Source organism: Raphanus sativus, chromosome 6, assembly GCF_000801105.2.
Source record: "Raphanus sativus cultivar WK10039 chromosome 6, ASM80110v3, whole genome shotgun sequence".
Taxonomy (NCBI): Eukaryota; Viridiplantae; Streptophyta; class Magnoliopsida; order Brassicales; family Brassicaceae; genus Raphanus; species Raphanus sativus.
The window spans coordinates 6,642,744-6,660,238 of NC_079516.1; the positions used below are offsets into that span (position 1 = coordinate 6,642,744).

Consider the following 17,495-nt stretch of genomic DNA (forward strand, 5'->3'; position numbering starts at 1 on the left):
TAGATCTAAGCCACTTACTCGAAGTATTTTTGTTTTGTTGTTGTTGACCCTTTTGGCTATGTTAGTTGCTACGACTACGAACTTGCTCAGCAGCTGTTTCAGTCGCAAAAGGTATGTACCAATGTACTTTAGTTTTTTTCCTCCTCAGTTTCCATGGCCCTTTGTTTTTTTAAAGGATGCATGCAATGCTTTTTGTGTCGGGGGATATGAAAACCCAATTACCAAGAAAATCTGGGAATTTAGTGACACATCTTAAAACTTACAATGTTGATTTAAACAGGGTATTGTGATTGAATTTGAAGAGAATATGCTTCAAGTGGATTGTTATTTGTGATCTCGAGTTTAGATTTCCGAAGGTTGCATAACTTGGTCATGTCAAGTAACAGCCAACACCTCTTTTTATGGCTTGCTATAAATTATTTGGTATGCCATCAACGTAAAGCTAAATATGGACTACCAACGAGTTGTTGATCTAGTAGAAAATAAGTGTTTAGTAGGCACTCCACAACTCGGATTCAATTCTCGTTAGAAAAAATCATTTACATTGTTTGGGTTCCTGTCAAAGAGATGAAACCATATTTTTTCGACAAAAAAAGAAGCTAAATATGGACTAGCGTTAACAGCATCATAGATCTCTAAATCACAGATTTGATATGATTGATCTTTCACTAGCTCCTTTTCTTCTGTTTTCTTATTCTTATGAAAAGAAATTTTCTTCACAAGTTACTTGTGTGTTCATCTTTGCAAATGACTTTAGAGTCCCATATGTGTATAATATCTGCCTAAAGCCGGATAGAACGGAAGATATCAGCGTTGCCTGTTGGGAAAGACCTAATTATAAGGTTTTTCCAGCGATCATACAATTTATCCTTCTAATTTATCTTACTTAGAAAGTCTTTTCCAAGAAGTAGTCTAGTTGGGAAAGACCTAATTAGAAGCTGAATCTATGGAAGATATGATCACTGGAAGACTGGTGATAGTAATGATTCAGAAGGAAGATGTGGGAAACTACTACTAAACTGCTATGATGAACAGGATATGAACACGTTGACTCATTATAGATGAATCCAACACTAATAAGTTTATGTTGTTTGGGGTAAGGTAAGGCACGACGGTAGAAAGGGATATACATCTCGTATATGTCACTGTTCTGAAGGAGACAACACCAGTTATTAGCTAACCCAGTACTCTGTAAGAGAGTATACATGGCAGTTCAAACTTCTGATGAAATACCACATCTAAAAGTTACCACTTGTTGACGATATACAGGAGATGATATATATATATATTAGATCAAAGAAATCCAAAGGACATGACAAAGATAAATTAAAAAAAACAAAAAAAAATTTGTATGTAGCTTAATTACCTAGTCACCTCTATTTTTTTTTTCTTTTGCAACCATGCTTTGAGGAATTTGAATCAAACTTGGAGCATAATCAAGAACAATTGGTCCGAATTGCACTTCTACATAGTCCATTAGTTTGACTATATTATCTTCCTCCCCAGCAACGTATACTAACTTTTTCATCGTGGTATTGAGGTCGAGTACACATGTCTCACAACATAGGGCGACTTTCTTTTCCTCGTTGAGCAGAAAACGAGTTCTAGTAACCCAAATATCACGTCTGGCGTTATTTACTGTTAAGATCTTTCTCCACGACAACTCATTAGTCCCATCAATTTTATTACTCACCCATATATCTTTCCCCCGTGTATTTTTGCGTTGTAGTAACACTGCAAGCTTCTCTTCACTAACAACTGATAGAGCCGCATCTCGAAAACAACCTAAAGGACAGTTAAAAGGTAGACTCAGACGTCCAAACCTCTCTGTTGTATAATCAAAACTAACTAAGAACATGTCGAGTTGTTCATCTTTACTATCCGAAGCAAACCAATAAGTCTTTCCCTTCAAAGACACGTATGTACTGGTATACAGTAATAGGAAGTCCTTAATCACATCAAGAATCCTCCATGAATTAGAATTAACCTCGTATATTGCAAATTCATGTACAGAATCCCCACGGCTCAATATTTTGTAGCTACTTTCTTGGTAGGATCCGAGAGCATATGTGTAGCTTCCATTAAATGGTTGGATCCACCTGGTCCCACCAGTACACGGGTTCCAAAGCATGATTCTAGCATCTTTATCGAAGGTACATAACAATAAACCGTCGCAGTGAAAGACTGTGCTGACTTGATTTGAGTAATCGAGTAGGCTACACGCACCTTTAAACTCTAAAGATGGGGTTCCATGGAGATTGAGGCTCATCAAACAGATTTTGAATTCCTTTGTCACCGTTAAAACAAAAGACTGTTTAGGTGCTTTATGGAAGTGCTTTCTTGCGAATTCCTTATCGTTGAATAAACCGTTCCACCGTTTGCAAGAAGATCGTAACCGTTTCAGAGATATGGCTGGAACTCTGCACAGTATCTCTTCGACCAAATCCCATGGAAGGTCCGACATCATCGTCATTGTGATCTCCCAAGAAAGAAAGTGGCGGTGGCTTTTTAAGTCTTTTCTTTTTGGTAAAGGGTTTTTAAGTCAAATCTAGGGTTTTGGCAAAACTTTAGTAGTACCGTTGGTATCATGATATTATGCTCAAGAAAGGTGAGAGGTTCGAATCCTTGTAGTAGTATTATTTAAGTTTTTTATTCATTGTAAATTTAATTTCTACTCTATTACTATTTCTTAATTAATAAAATTTCCAATCTAAAAGCATTATGAGTTTGACACCAAAAGAAACACAAAGAAGATAAGCATAAACCTAAGTAGCAGCGACCCACGAGCGATTGATGGCAGTTGTTCCGGTAAGAGTTGCCTAAAAACAGCTGTGACAATATCTGTCTTTGGCTGATAATTCGCTTCAAAGTAATTCGAGCTAGGTAGCTAGGTTCATCTGATTCTGGTTCGGTGTCCGGCCGAAACACTAGTATAAACTAAATTGAAACACGAGAACAAGTTGGCAGATTGTCAGGATAGAGAGAGAAAACAGAGAGAGAAAGGAGATCTGATTCTGGTTCGGTGTCCGGCCGGCGCGTGAGCGTCCGTGCCGGCGCCGGAACCTTTTTTCTTCGGTTAAGAGAAGTATTTGTGCTGTCCTTTTCGCCGTCTACCACCAAACGCCTTGTCGGAGCTCTGGTTTCGACTGGAGGGAGGACGCGTTGCGGTGGAGGCTCTTGGCATGAAAGGAGGGGCTTGCATGTGTAAAGGTTGGTTCCGGGGGATGGAGGCTATCGTAGCTCTGTCGACGCCGGCTTTCTTCCGGGAGATGGAGGCTCCCTTAGCTCTGTCGACGCCGGCTTCTGTTTCCGCGACGGGGAAGTTTCTCAGATCCGCCGTTGTCGGCTTTTGTCTCCGGGGTGTGAAGGTCTCCTCTGTTTTGCGCCGCCGGATCTCGGTTCCTAGAGTTTTAGGTTTTAGTTTGTTGCTTTTCTTTTATTAGCAGTCATGGTGGTTTGTTGGTTGTTTGTGGCCTCGGTGGAGGCGGATGAAGGTCTCTGGTGGTAAATTCGGGCATGCTTGTGATGCCTTCTCCTGGGTGTGTGCGGTCATCAGTGGTGGACGAGATCTCGCTGTGGCGATTGATGCTCTCCGATTATAACCACTCGGGAGAGTAAAAAGTATTTGCGGTGGTGATGCTTGGAGTCGGTGAACTCAGGTCTGGTTCCGGTGAACGTAGCTTTGGTTCTCCGGTGGTAGCGGGAAGCGGTAGAGATGTGGCGCCTGCGTGACGCGTGGCCCTCGTGTGTCGAGGATGAAACACGTGTCCTGCCTAATTTCAATCTTCGCGGCGGCTGCATCGTGAGCTGCTCTGGCGCTAGGGTTTGGGGTTCTTTGGGCTGTGGGCCGGTTTGTTTTAAGTTTGGGCCCGTTGTTAACGGGCTTCAAAGTTTGTAAGATTCTGGGCTTGGCCTTTTATATAATATATTCGACGGGAAAAAAAAAAAAGGTAGCTAGGTTCATCAACCGGTCAAGGTCACATGATCCTTCCTGATGACTACATCATATCCCGTGGATCATAGATAACTAAAAATATCAACTTGAAATGCAACTACTAATCTGGTCATTTACAATCCAATGCTTACAAAATAATTAAATTAAAAACTTAATGGCCAAAATATGATACTAGTAAAAAATTTAATCCCATTTGAAGTCTTTTAAGTTTGGATTAATTGTTTTGTATGTTTTGAATAACTTTTCTTGATAGTATTGCTTTGTGAAAATATGAATATAATTTTTTTAAAAGTTTAGCACTCTAAAATCAAGTGAATACTAGTTTGGTAGCAGCATTACTAGTTACTACACAATATCGAGGTGTGTGACAGTTTAATCAATCTAGCACTTTTTGTCAGAGTTTTTTTTTTTTTTGTCACAAATCAATCTAGCATTACTACGAGATATCTAGGTGTGTGACAGACAGTTAAATCAAATCTTAGCCTCTCAGTTACTCTCCTCAACGTAATTGAGGAGTGACTTACATAAAGAAACACTTTCCGTTTTCTCTTTTCATCTAAAGGCACAATGTATATTTAAGACACATTATATGGACACATGTCCTTTTTGAGACAAAAATAGCCTTGCTTTTATGTAAATAGAAAGATATCTATACTATTAAAGCAGAATCCCTAATAGGATTCTGCCATTGATTTTTCAAGTTAATTACATTGGAATGCCACTACATTTTTTTTGCTATTTTTTTTGAAAAAACGTCACCACTAATTACACTAAAGCACTATTTAATATACTTTGATCTTTCTCTCGATTATTTCCAAACCAATTACCTGCAAAAATTCAAACCAGTTACATTCAGCCATTATTATAAAAATATACAAACAATACAAAACAATACGGTTCCTGCCTCTTCAATCACTACAATATAACACCAGTCGAAACTCATCCAATCTACAAAATAATTACATTCAAGCATTATTTGAAAACATACAAACTATAAATTTTAACTTAAAAATGCTTTTCAATATAACTTATTGTAACACATTATTATATTTTCTGATATTTACTGCTAACTATTTTAAAAATCATTTTGATATTATTATGCTACATATCGAAAATTTATTTTGTATAAACTTATTAACCAAGCAAATCATAAAATACAAAAATCTTTAACAATCTATATAATAACTTCTAGAAATAAATATTAAGTTGCGATTCTCCATAAATATAGTAACTAAATGTCGAGCGTATCATTAAATTAGCCATAATATTAGGCATATATAGTCACTAACCAATATCAGTGCATAATAAATTCCTAAAAAATTTATATACATAAGATATTCCTTAAATATGGCAACCGAATTAAAACAAAGCATTAAAGCCAACGATTAGTTTAGGCATATGGCATATTCTTGATTTTGTTAGCTATGATTTCCACATTTTCACGGCGTAAATCGAAAATACTCACAATACCTCATACTTAATATAAATATAGAGCATGTTCCTATCGACAAGGTCACAAACCACAGACCTCACGAAAAAACCTATGGCATCTAATATGAAATTTGAGCTTATTAAGGATCTGAAGCCTTGGAAAACAATTTGGGCATTGCATGTTAAGGTCTTACACACATGGAAACAACAAACAGGCGACACCATGGAGATCATCTTAGCAGATGATAATGTAAGCTTTATATTTTGACATATTTGTCTAAAGTAATAAAAATCGCATCATTTCGAATTCATGTTTCCTGTTCGTTCTAACCAATTTCATTCTTATTTGTAACATGTAAAGAGGTCTAAAAAATCCATGCAACATGCAGAATGACTTACATTGAGAGTAAAAGGAGGCTACTTCCGGTGGGTGCATGGTGAAACACACAGGAATTTCCTGACTCCTGCAAGAGGATCAAACCTATCAACAGATCATGCATACAAGATGGTGTTTGTTCAAACCACAGCCATTAATCGGTCCAATCAAATTAATGATGATTTGTATCTTAGTTTTGTTGACTTCCAGACAGTTTTATCTGGATCGTTTGATGAAATTTTCTTAGTTGGTGATTACACAAATCTTTTAACATTTTAATTTTGTATTAGAAAAGTAAGAATATTAATCTATTATAATATTTGATTGGTTGTTCAGATTGCTAGGACAGGTTTTGGATTGTCAATTCAATGTACCGGTGGCAACGGAAGAAAGAAACTTGAGTTAACCCTTCGTGACATCAAGTAAGGATTCACATAATTCAATTTATATATATTCAGTCAACAAGTTTGTTATTTTAAGATTTGTTATTGATTATTGATCTGTTGATAGTGACGGAGGGTTACCATGTTGCCTATGGTGGTTTGTTGTTAAGCCGGGCTAAAATTTGAAGGTTTAGAGGTGACCATTTTCATCTATGATACTATCTATATTTATCAAATTTTGACTAAAGTGAACTGAACCCGTTACATAATTTCAGGACAAATTCAAATCTCTAATGCATTTGACCCTTCTCAAGCGTTGATCAATCCGGCAATACTAGAAGTATACAAATTTATAAAAATGTGAGTTCTAATGCTATATTCTGTTTTGAAGCGTTTCTATTTGTTGTTTAAAAAGTTAAAAGTAATATGTTATTTTTAAATTATAGGTACAGACGTACAGTGGGGATTGACCAAAAAAAAGGTACAGTGGGGATACAACACTTACAATGATTCAAGGTAAGGAGGTTATGCCAATGGAAAACAACAACAACAACTGGAGTTCAGCGTGATAAGTGGTTGACCTTCCCCACTAAAAACATTCAACAAATTCAAGTATCAAGTCAGGTAATGGCTTTAGAAATCGTGCCTGAAATTGATATTATAATGGTAACCTCCTATATGTTTCAGAGTATAGTATCATGAATCAAAATCGTGCATCAAAATATTTTCCTGTTCAACCAGATCGTCCTCTTGGTTTCTGCATGTACCGATCTGAAAAACTAAAAATATTAGGAGAAAAAGGAGACAAACTAAATATTAGGATTGTAATGGCTGGCTAACAGATTTCGATCTCTTGGTTTGAAATCGTTACTGTTTTTAGAAGGATATGAGATTATGACCCATCGCACCTAGGTTTCTCTTTTGAATGGAACCGTCAGGAGAGTTCCAGAAAAAAAATTCAAGAAATTAAAAAAAAAAGTTTCTTTCTGTTTTTTTTGCCGTGTTTCAATTTTCAAAGGAACGATCACAAAGTCAAATATTAGTTTATTGGGCCGTGTTTATTTAATTTATGCAAACCCAACTTTAACCCACAAGACCCATTTGTGTAGAATATATTTTTGTATTTTTCATAGGTTATATTTAAGAATTTAACAAAGTAATATATTAAAATTACTAATGACAAATATATTACATAACAAGTACTAAGAATAAAATTTTGTAAATTTTGAACGCGTAAACAATTTATATGAATACAAGGAAGTAAAATTTAAAACATAAAAATCATCAAAATTGTTAATAGATTAGATTATTTTATAAAATAAATGATCTTATAATAAAAATGACAAAAAATTAAAAAAGAAACAAATCCCGCGCTTTGAAAGCGCGGGTCAAAATCTAGTCTACTCTATTAAAATAGAGTCCTATTTGAAAATTACCTTGGCATAATTTTTTTGGGCCTATTGAAAATGTTGGGACTTATCTATTAATTAACATTTCTGTTATTTCCACTTATCCTTAATCTACTAATATTAAATATATACCTTAGTATTTACTAATAACAGTTATCAAATATTAAAACCATCGATGCTTTAAAGTATCTACTCTATTAAAATAGAGTCTTATTTGAAAATTACCTTGGCATAATTTTTTTGGGCCTATTGAAAATGTTAGGACTTATCTATTAATTAACACTAGATCTTGACCCGCGCTTTTGAAGCGCGGAATATTTTACGATGAAAAATTTCATTAATAACTTAACAAATATTTTGGTAACTTTTAAAGATTGTGTATTTAAAATATTTTTGCATTTAAATCAGTGTTTTTAAATTCAACCCGATTGTGATTATACCGGTTAATCCGGAGATCTAACAATTCAATTTAGGTTTTTAAAATATTCATATTAAAAAATCACTAAAATCCGAGACTAACCGATTGAACTGATGGATGACCGATATGTAATCTAATTTGATTTAAATTGTAACAGTTTCATAATTTGTAATCTTATAATCCAAATTTTAAAATTCATTATTTTGTAATTTATGAAATTATGACGTGTCTACAAAATTTTAAAGAGAAAATGATGGATATAAAATAACTAAGATTAATTATTGTATTGTTTGGAAACATTGATAGTAGTATATAAAATATATTGTTTGGAAACATTGATAGTAGTATAAAGAAATAAGTATATTGTTTGGAAACATGGATAGTAATATCACTACAAGAAAACACGATTTTAACGACGACCATTTTCCTCGCTAAATCGTCGTAAATACGTCTTTACGACGATTTAGCGAGGAAAGGCATATCGTCGTTAAAGTTTGGTCGTAACGGATATTTAATCGCCATTTCGTCGTAAAAGTACGAGGGACCCATTTCGTCGTAAAAGGAAGGTTAAAATTTCGTCGTAAAGAACACGTAGATTTCCACGTAAAGTAGACGCTATAGTTCCACGTAAAAGACACGTAATTTTCCTCGTAATTTCAAAAATATTAGAAATATAAATAATAACTAATGCGAAAATATTAAAAATTTGGAATAAATTAAAACCGAAAATATTATATAAATAAAAGTTTAGAATTTTAATATTACACAGAAAAAAAAAAACTAAGTCGGGCCGGGGCGGTGGATCGTTTCCCGGTAGAGGTCTTCACTCCTCCTCTGTAGTTCCTCCTCTTGCTGCTGAGTACGAGAAGGCTCGGGAACCGGGTTCCGTCGTCGCATATCCGCCAACAACTCCTCCCATTGGGGATTTCCAGAAGATATAACTTCCAGAAACCCCTCCACTCCACCCATACGAGCTTGGAATGATTGGCGCGTAGACTCCAACTCCGTCTGCGTCGACGCCAACTGAGTCCGCGTCGAGTGTAACTCCGAACGCAGCTCAGTGACTTCGTCGGCTCGTCTCTGACCATAAGACGATGTCGCTCTTGGGACATCGTTGACGGAACCGATTCCCAACGTACGTCCCTTTTTCTTAGGGACGACCTACAAAGAAAAAATAAAGTTTAATGTTAATAATTTAAAAAAATAGATTAAAAGTAGATTAAAAGGTAAAATTTTTACCTCCTCGTAAATCTGATCCACTTCTTGAGTGGATAATACGACCGGTATTCCATCGGAAGATTGCTGGGTCAGCTGGGTTTGGCGGTCTTCAATCCGAGCAACGACATCGTTGTAGATTTGCTCGGACCTCGGATCCACAAATACCCCCGCCTTGGTCTTGTGGGTCCTCTCGTAAAGCTCTTTAAGAGACGGGAGTTGTCCCGTCTCTTTGGCCTGAAAATATTTAAAATTTAAAATGTTAGAATCAATATACATATATAAGTACATATTAATTATTAAAATATTTAATATGAAAAAAAATTAGAAATTAATTACCATTTCCAAGCGGACACGGGCATGGGGTTTTTGACCCGTACAGTGAAGCATCGGGCCGTTGCCGTGCTCGTCTTTGCTGTTACGAGAGGCAGAGCAGGCGTTGGAGATCGCAATGGATGATGGCAGCTCCCAGTAACGGATGAGACCATCGTAGACATCCTTGGTCAGCTCAGCGGGTTGCCCGTCCTTGTAACCCTTGTAGATCCAGTCCTCCTTCCAGTTGCCTACGGTGTCCAACAACCGCTTCTTCGCCTTTGCGGTGAACTCCCGTTTCACGTCCTCGTGAACCCCGATGGACCACTGGTATCTTTGCTGCATTTTTAAACCCAAAAAAATTAATAATTAGTTAAAAAATATTAATGAAATAAAAGTTAATAATAAAAATTAAACATAAAATAATTATTTTAAAAAACTTACAGCAAACATCTTGAACCACGTGTTTCTAACGTGGTGCGGCGTCTTTTTCCAGTTTGGGTGAGCCTCTGAGAAGTATCCTTTGATGATATCGGATACGCTCGTAGCGACAGAATTGTCGACCCCAAACCTGAAAAAAACAAAGTTAAAGTATTAAAAAAAATATTAATAATTTTAAAAATATTTAAATAAAAAAAATTACGTACCACAGAGTCCCCTCTGGTCGGTCGGGGTCTAAAACCGGTAAACCGGCTCGGCCTGGTTGAGCGAGAAGATCCTCAACCGTGTACCGAGCAAAAGGAGCGGTCGGCGGCACCCGCAACTCCGGATGAATGTATCCGGGTGCAACCGGATCTGGAACCGCCTGAGGTGCAGCAGGTGGGGGTGGTGCACCAGATGGAGGAACCGGTGGTGGCTGTGACTGAGACTCCGGGACAATCTCCGGGTTGGAGGAACCGGGAGCGGAAGATGATGATCCAGCAGCAGGATCACCACAGAACATCTGACTGTAGTGGGGGGTTTTCTTCTGCTTGTTCTTTCTAACCATCTGAAAAAAATTCAGATTGTTAGAAAAAACAAGTAGAAGAAATCAAACTAATCAAAATTCTCTACACTAACCACCTAATCAACTATAAACCTATCTAAATTCACTAAACTAAACCACCTAATTCTAGAGAGAGATTAGAGAGAACCTTGGGAGGTGTAGGAGAGGAAATTGGGACGAAATGAAGTGGCTGGTTCTCGCGGGTATATATAAGATTACATAGGGACGTAAAGTCCTCGTAAATTTACGACGAAACAGCAAGGCCCGTGTAATTATTTACGACGATTTTGCAAGGCCCGTCTTTTAACTTTACGACGAAATTGCAAGGCCCGTGTTTTTTGGTCACGTGGATATTACGACGAAACCGTGGATTTAGCATTTGTTTTTTACATTCCCTAAACCCTAAACCCCAAATTCCTAATTTTTATTATTTTTTTAATCATGAAATTTTAATTATATAGGTTTAATTTATTTTTTAAGTGAATCGAAACCGTATATATATATATTGAGGTTTGGGGTTTAGGGTATAGGGATTTCATAAAAACATGTTAATTCTTCGTAAATAGGCGTGGTTATTACGACGAAAAAAGAAACAATCCTTGCTAATTCCACGTAAGCAAGTTTCGTCGTAAAGACCTCGCTTGCTTACGTGGAATTAGCAAGGATAATTTCTTTTTTCGTCGTAAAGGACACGTTGATTACGAGTTTTTAACGAGGTTATTTTGTAAATCCCTAAACCCCTAACCCTTTACCCTAAATCCCTAAATCCCTAAACCCCTATTCCATTACTAGTAACATCTATATGTGTTAAGTTAATTTAATCAAGAAATTTTAAATATGCATGTTTATTAAGTCTTCTTGAGTGAATTGAGTTTAGCAATGTAAACCTTATATATGATTCACTTATAAGTTAAGGAAGTTTTGGTTAATTTTGGGTTTGATGTTTTAAATTCTTAATTTTTTTAATCATACAATGTTAATTATACAGGTTTATTGTGTCTGCTAAGTGAAAACATATATAGATTTAGGTTTGGGGTTTGGGGTTTAGAGTTTTAGGGATTTAAACACGAAACTCGTTAAATCAACGTAAATTAACGAGGTCTTTACGACGAAACAGCTAAAAGCCTTGTTATTTCCACGTAAGCTGATTTCGTCGTAAACTCCACGCACGCTTACGTGGAATTTGCAAGGCCCTTGTTTATTTTTAACGTGTGCTTTACGACGAAATCAGCTTACGTGGATTTTGCAAGGCCCGTGTTTTTCTTTACGAGGAATTAACGTCGATAACCTTAAAATCCCTAAAAATGTAAACCACAAACACCAAACCTCAAACATCCTTTAACTTATAACTCAATCTCAAACACCAAACCCCATACTTTAAACCCCAAATGCATTAATCAAGTCTGAAAATAAATAATATTTTTTAAAAATTACATCATCATTCAGATACATCATCATTCTCTTCAACACTAGAAACATCATCACTTTCATTAAACTCGTCCTCAACAGCATCGTCAGTGGTATCGTCGGGAAGATCTTCATACTCATGATTATGCGGATCAATGAGTAGGATGTCTTCCATTTGTTGTTCAGGTTCTTCGACTTCATTGATGTGTTCTTCTTGCAAAGGTGGTTCTTCTCCACCGATTATTCGTCCACGGGGTGTAACTTTGATAACAGCTAACCAACTTATTCCAGATTCTCGCAACCTCGGGTATGGTAGGAAGCTAACTTGGTCTGCTTGCGAAGCTAATATGAAAGGCTCGAATTTGTTGTACCTCCTTCCACCATTGACAGCAACTACACCGAATTTGTTAAATCGAACACCTCTGTTGACCACGGGGTCGAACCAGTCACATTTGAATATGACGCATTTCAGCTTCAATAACCCAGGGAATTCCACTTCAATAATCTCCTGCAAGATCCCGTAGAAATCGGTTTCGCCTTTCACACAAATTCCATAATTGCTGGTCGCCCGGTGTTTACCATACTCGTACGTATGAAAAGTAAAGCCTCGTGAGAAATACATTGGTGATGTGGTGACCTTTGCAAGTGGACCCTGAACTAATTCGTGAAACCATATGGGATAATCTGGATCCTCATATTCAACCTGCAAAATTAAATTAAAGAGAACATTGAAACAAACGTCTTTCGTTACACCCCGTGGACGAAACAAATATCGGATGGAGTAAATACCTGACTCTTCAACCATTTAATAAAGTGTCGATCTTTCCTTTTATCTACCTCACTTGTGGATATGCCTGGGATAGCTTCTTGGACTTGACTAACAAATAGGCTGTAAAATGCACATATTTTATTAGTTATATCATCATTTGAAAAATATATTTTAATTACAATTAGTTTAGAACTTTCCATATATGTTACCTTTCAAAATAGCGCATAAATGGATCCTCACAATTAAGTAGAATGTAAGTGTGTGCACTATGGGCGTCTTCATCACTCGACCACCAAACCTCTTTCGTTTTCCCACCCATTCGCCCAATCTGGCTAAAGATATCCGGAACACCAGCAACTGCATATGTTGGGGCAACACCACCATCATCATATCTTCTTGGAGCTCTTTGTCGGGTCCGTACATTAGGTGCAAAGTAGTACGATGTGAAGTGAGATGTTTCTTCCGTCAAACTTCCAGCAATTATAGAACCTTCAACCTTTGCGAGGTTTTTTGCCTTTCCCTTCAAATATTTCATGGCCCGCTCATACTGATACATCCATCCATAATGTACTGGTCCTCGAAGCAATGCCTCATACGGGAGGTGGACAGCTAAATGCTCCATGACGTCAAATAATGAGGGAGGAAATATCATCTCCAAGTTGCACAATAAGATCGGAATGTTCTCGTGAAGTTGTTCTACGACATCCTCTTTAAGAGTGCGAGTGCTCAAGTCCCTGAAAAATGCTCCAATGGCTTTGTATATTCCAAAAACAATTAAGCAAATTATTAGTGCATATTTTTGAAAAATAAATTAAGAAATTAATTAGTGTGAGTAATAATATATTACCTGCAAGTGCTTCATGTACTTTTGTGGGAAGTAGCTCCGCAAATGCAAAGGGAAGTAGTCTTTGCATAAAGACATGACAATCATGACTCTTCATCCCGGAGAACTTTTGGCCCTTTTCAACACATCTAGAGAGGTTTGAAACATACCCATCAGGAAACTTCACTGCTGATGCAACCCAGTTGAACAAGACCGACTTTTGTTCTGAAGACAATCTGAATACCGGTACAGGAACTTGTCCATTGCTTTTTATATGTAACTCGGGTCTTGAGCAAATATCAGGCAAGTCCAACCTCGATTTTTGATTGTCTTTTGTCTTCCCTGGAACATTCAATATTGTATTCATGATGTTCTCAAAAAAATTCTTCTCAATATGCATCACATCTAGGTTGTGGCGCAAAAGAAGATCTTTCCAATACGGCAACTCCCAAAATATACTCTTCTTGTGCCAGTTGTGCTGAACTCCATAATAATCAGGCATATTACCGGGAACATGCCAATTACCACCACAACGAACTGTTTCTTGAGCTCCGTAGTAATCGATTTTCTGTTCAATTTGTTCTCCAGTTAAATACGGAGGAGGAGTGTCTCTCACAACCCTTTTCTGCCTAAACAATTTCCTGTTTCTTCGATAAGGATGATTAATGGGAAGAAATCGCCGGTGACAATCGAACCAACTTGTCTTCCTACCGTTCTTCAGCTGAAATGCATCTGTCGTTCCATTACAATATGGACAAGATAATCTCCCATGTGTAGTCCACCCAGACAACATCCCATAAGCAGGAAAGTCACTTATGGTCCACAAAAGCATCGCTCGCATCGTAAAATTTGTCTTCGTTGAGCAGTCGTACGTCCTCACCCCTGTTGCCCACAAATCTTTCAACTCTTTTATCAGTGGCTGTAGAAAGACATCCAGAGACCTTTTTGGATGGTTCGGACCAGGTATTAATATGGTCAAGAACAGAAACTCCCGTTGCATGCACATATCTGGAGGCAGGTTGTATGGCGTCATAAAGACTGGCCACAATGAATATTGTCTCCCTGACATACCGAAGGGACTAAATCCGTCCGTGCATAATCCCATATACACATTTCGGCTATTGCTAGCGAATTGTGGATATATTTTGTTAAAATGTTTCCAAGCTCTTGCATCTGATGGATGAGTCATCTCACCATCCGTCTGAGTATGCTCGGCATGCCATCTCATTTTTCCAGCAGTCTCCTCAGATTGGTACAATCTTTTCAATCTGTCGGTAATTGGTAGGTACCACATCCTTTGGTACGGTACCCTATTACGTCCTCGTCCTTGCGGTTTGAATCGTGGCTTCTTGCAGAATCGACACTCTTCTAACTTCTCATCATCTCCCCAGTAGAGCATGCAGTTGTCGATGCAAACGTCTATCATCTCAGAAGGCAACCCCAGACTATAAACTAGTTTCTGAATCTCATAATAAGAATCAGCAGAGACATTGTCTTCCGGCAAATACTCTTTAAACAAGTCTGTCCATGCATTCATGCAACTTTCAGGTAGATTATGATCAGTTTTAATACTCATCATTCTAGCAGCCAACGACAATTTAGAGAGACCTTCTCTACAACCACTGTAAAGTGGCTGATTCGCAGCATCTAACATTTCATAAAACTTTTTTGCATCTATGTTAGGTTCTTCAACTTCATCATCATCATGAGCAACAAATGCATCAGCTACCATATCATGAACCCTATCATAATTATCTACCATCTGCTCCTCCTGATGGTATCTATGTTGATTATGCAAATGATCAACCGGTTCATTCTGAAAATTGCTATTACTACTACTAGCTTCATTCTCATAATTATAACCTTCTCCATGTTGAAACCAGATATAGTAATTTGGCATGAAACCTCTATTTATTAAATGCTTCCAAACATTTTCACGAGTTGCCAGTTTTGAATTGTTGCATTTTCGACAAGGACAAAACATCTTACCGCTTTCTTGGGCGAGCGGTGTAGAATCTGCTTGATGCATAAATGTCTCTAGTCCTTCCAGATACTCTTTCGTCACTCTCCCGTTAGCATCTCTATGCGTGTACATCCATCTCCGCAACTCTAAATAATTTCCATCACCAGACATTTTTTTTTTCACGTTTTTAGATTTTTTTTTCTTTTGCATGTGGTGTGTTTCAAATGTTCCTCAAATGACATATTTATAGGAAAATTCGAAATTGGTAGGTGAGATTTTACTACGAATTAACGACGAAATATGGGTAGTTAGACAAGATAAAAAACGTGTGTCACCTAAAATTAGGTAACACTCGCAAAAACCACGTAAATATTTTCCTCGTTAATTACACGTTAATTATTACGTGTTTATTACGACGAAATGCTGTTTCCTCGTAAAAACGACGTTCCTTTACGTTTGGTTTACGACGAAACTCTTTCGTCGTTAATTAACGACGAAATAACGTGTTTATTGTCTTTTCACGTAACTTCCTCGTAAAGGCCTCGTAATTTTACGAGGAAATTATTTCGTCGCTAACTTTCGTCGCTAAGCCCGTGTTTTCTTGTAGTGTATAAAGAAAGGAACATTAGTGATTTAATGTAGGTTTAACTATAAAGTATAAAAGTGTATTTAATTTAAAAACTTACAAAATAAATATTAGGTCCAACAGAATGTTTCTGTTTTAATAAGATAGATTTCTGTTATTTCCACTTATCCTTAATCTACTAATATTAAATATATACCTTAGTATTTACTAATAACAGTTATCATATATTAAAACCATCGATGCTTTAAAGTAAGATTGATAATTTAGAACTATACTTGGCATATCTCATTTATTGGAGATATCAATACAATACTTCTTCTCGACATATGTTTCGCATTTGTCCTATGCGTTTCAAACTTTTTCCAACTACTGTTAATCATCTCAGCATCCATTGATAGACTTATACTTCTTCAACTAAGTCTTATTCAAAATCGACATAAGACTAACTTATTAATATTGATAGACATATTTCTTTAACTAATTGATGATGACACTATCAATAGACATATTTCTCTTTCCCATTTCTTTCCCCTTATGTTTATATGGTGATATACCTACATAAGATACCATGTTACTCGATCTATTTTTAAAAATAGAACATAAATCGATAGTAAAATTAAATCAAAATATAATAAATATTTCTAACTATATTCCATTGTAGTTCAAAATAAATACAGATTTAAAAAATAGAAACAGAATTAAGAATGATTATTATGGCTAATTGATCGTATTAAATCGTTAAAAAGATAAAATTTAAACAATTATAATTGATGTCACCGGAAATTATGAAAATGTAAACAATTATATTGATTGATAATTACAGTTCTGAATATACTTGGAATCTCAAAAATTATACTAATTTGTTGTTACCAAATCTAAAATATATTCGGTTATGAAATCGTAAATCTAAACAAAACAAATCCAATTCAAATTTTCATATGTTAGATATTTTAAGAAAAATCCAATTCAAATCTCTTATTAATCATTTAAGAAAAATATTGTACAAATAAAAATATAAATATGACTAAAAACAAAAAATAGAGAAATAAAATTTCTAAACAAATGTAAAACAAAAAACATATCCGCCCTTGAAAGAGCGGGTAATAATCTAGTAACCTTTTAAAAAGCAACCGTGAACTAACCAAGTTTGAAAATGTGTTGAACGAGAACTACAATTGTTATACTCTACTTCTTTTTCAACAAAAAATAATAATTTTATATTGCAATCAACTTTTTATTTCCTTGCCATATTTTAGTTGTCATTATTTTATATTTTAATGTATAAATAGATATAAAAATATAGATAACAAAATATAGTGTTTTTCTTTCTATTTTGACATCCACATATACATATGTGTTTTAATATTTTAAAATTATAGAATTTGAATCTATATTCTGCGTGCAATGTTTCGTGGATACATTCTTATGGATAACAGTTTGTTATCTGTGGATATGTGTTTTGT

At 36.0% G+C, this 17,495-nt stretch overlaps 3 protein-coding genes and 2 long non-coding RNA genes across 7 annotated transcripts; 1 reads left to right on the top strand and 4 right to left on the bottom strand.

Annotated features, from left to right (window-relative positions):
• Positions 1-1,366: 1,366 nt before the first annotated feature.
• Positions 1,367-2,579, bottom strand: LOC108807706 (probable F-box protein At5g47300). The gene has a single exon (XM_018579958.2). The coding sequence runs from the start codon at positions 2,471-2,473 to the stop codon at positions 1,367-1,369; it is 1,107 nt and encodes a 368-aa protein (XP_018435460.2). The 5' UTR covers positions 2,474-2,579.
• A 2,031-nt stretch (positions 2,580-4,610) lies between these two features.
• On the bottom strand, positions 4,611-7,488 carry LOC108837922 (uncharacterized). Of its 3 annotated transcripts, none has more exons than XR_001947410.2 (5): positions 7,054-7,488; positions 6,817-6,924; positions 6,651-6,734; positions 5,786-5,850; positions 4,611-4,782 (listed from the first exon to the last, which is right to left on the bottom strand). It is a non-coding gene; the product is annotated as an uncharacterized LOC108837922 (long non-coding RNA). The 3 variants fall into 3 exon arrangements; XR_001947409.2 differs by having other exon boundaries at positions 6,817-6,916; positions 7,054-7,261; XR_001947408.2 differs by having other exon boundaries at positions 6,817-7,255.
• On the top strand, positions 4,911-6,808 carry LOC108837923 (uncharacterized). Its single transcript, XR_008934891.1, has 6 exons — positions 4,911-5,636; positions 5,748-6,012; positions 6,099-6,184; positions 6,273-6,341; positions 6,421-6,505; positions 6,592-6,808. It is a non-coding gene; the product is annotated as an uncharacterized LOC108837923 (long non-coding RNA).
• Positions 7,489-8,644: 1,156 nt separating the features above from the next.
• LOC130496052 (uncharacterized) lies at positions 8,645-10,778 on the bottom strand. The gene is made up of 5 exons (XM_056987800.1): positions 10,147-10,778; positions 9,944-10,070; positions 9,527-9,838; positions 9,212-9,424; positions 8,645-9,133 (listed from the first exon to the last, which is right to left on the bottom strand). The coding sequence occupies exons 1-5, from the start codon at positions 10,485-10,487 to the stop codon at positions 8,753-8,755; spliced, it is 1,374 nt and encodes a 457-aa protein (XP_056843780.1). The 5' UTR covers positions 10,488-10,778; the 3' UTR covers positions 8,645-8,752.
• Positions 10,779-11,873: 1,095 nt separating this feature from the next.
• Positions 11,874-16,051, bottom strand: LOC130496336 (uncharacterized). Its single transcript, XM_056988332.1, has 4 exons — positions 13,508-16,051; positions 12,870-13,413; positions 12,681-12,780; positions 11,874-12,594 (listed from the first exon to the last, which is right to left on the bottom strand). The coding sequence occupies exons 1-4, from the start codon at positions 15,654-15,656 to the stop codon at positions 11,923-11,925; spliced, it is 3,465 nt and encodes a 1,154-aa protein (XP_056844312.1). The 5' UTR covers positions 15,657-16,051; the 3' UTR covers positions 11,874-11,922.
• Between the last annotated feature and the right edge of the window lie 1,444 nt (positions 16,052-17,495).

What these genes read in the sequence shown, in the direction of transcription:
- LOC130496336 (XM_056988332.1), bottom strand. Translation starts at nt 15,656, where the DNA reads ATGCAAAAGAAAAAAAAATCTAAAAACGTGAAAAAAAAAATGTCTGGT. An exon ending in TTTATGCGCTATTTTGAAAG is followed by an intron (nt 12,781 to 12,869) that starts GTAACATATATG and finishes TGCATTTTACAG; the next exon opens with CCTATTTGTTAGTCAAGTCC. An exon ending in TTAAATGGTTGAAGAGTCAG is followed by an intron (nt 12,595 to 12,680) that starts GTATTTACTCCA and finishes TTAATTTTGCAG; the next exon opens with GTTGAATATGAGGATCCAGA.
- LOC108807706 (XM_018579958.2), bottom strand. Translation starts at nt 2,473, where the DNA reads ATGACGATGATGTCGGACCTTCCATGGGATTTGGTCGAAGAGATACTG.
- LOC130496052 (XM_056987800.1), bottom strand. Translation starts at nt 10,487, where the DNA reads ATGGTTAGAAAGAACAAGCAGAAGAAAACCCCCCACTACAGTCAGATG. An exon ending in CCCGTGTCCGCTTGGAAATG is followed by an intron (nt 9,425 to 9,526) that starts GTAATTAATTTC and finishes AAATATTTTCAG; the next exon opens with GCCAAAGAGACGGGACAACT. An exon ending in TGGATCAGATTTACGAGGAG is followed by an intron (nt 9,134 to 9,211) that starts GTAAAAATTTTA and finishes TTTTCTTTGTAG; the next exon opens with GTCGTCCCTAAGAAAAAGGG.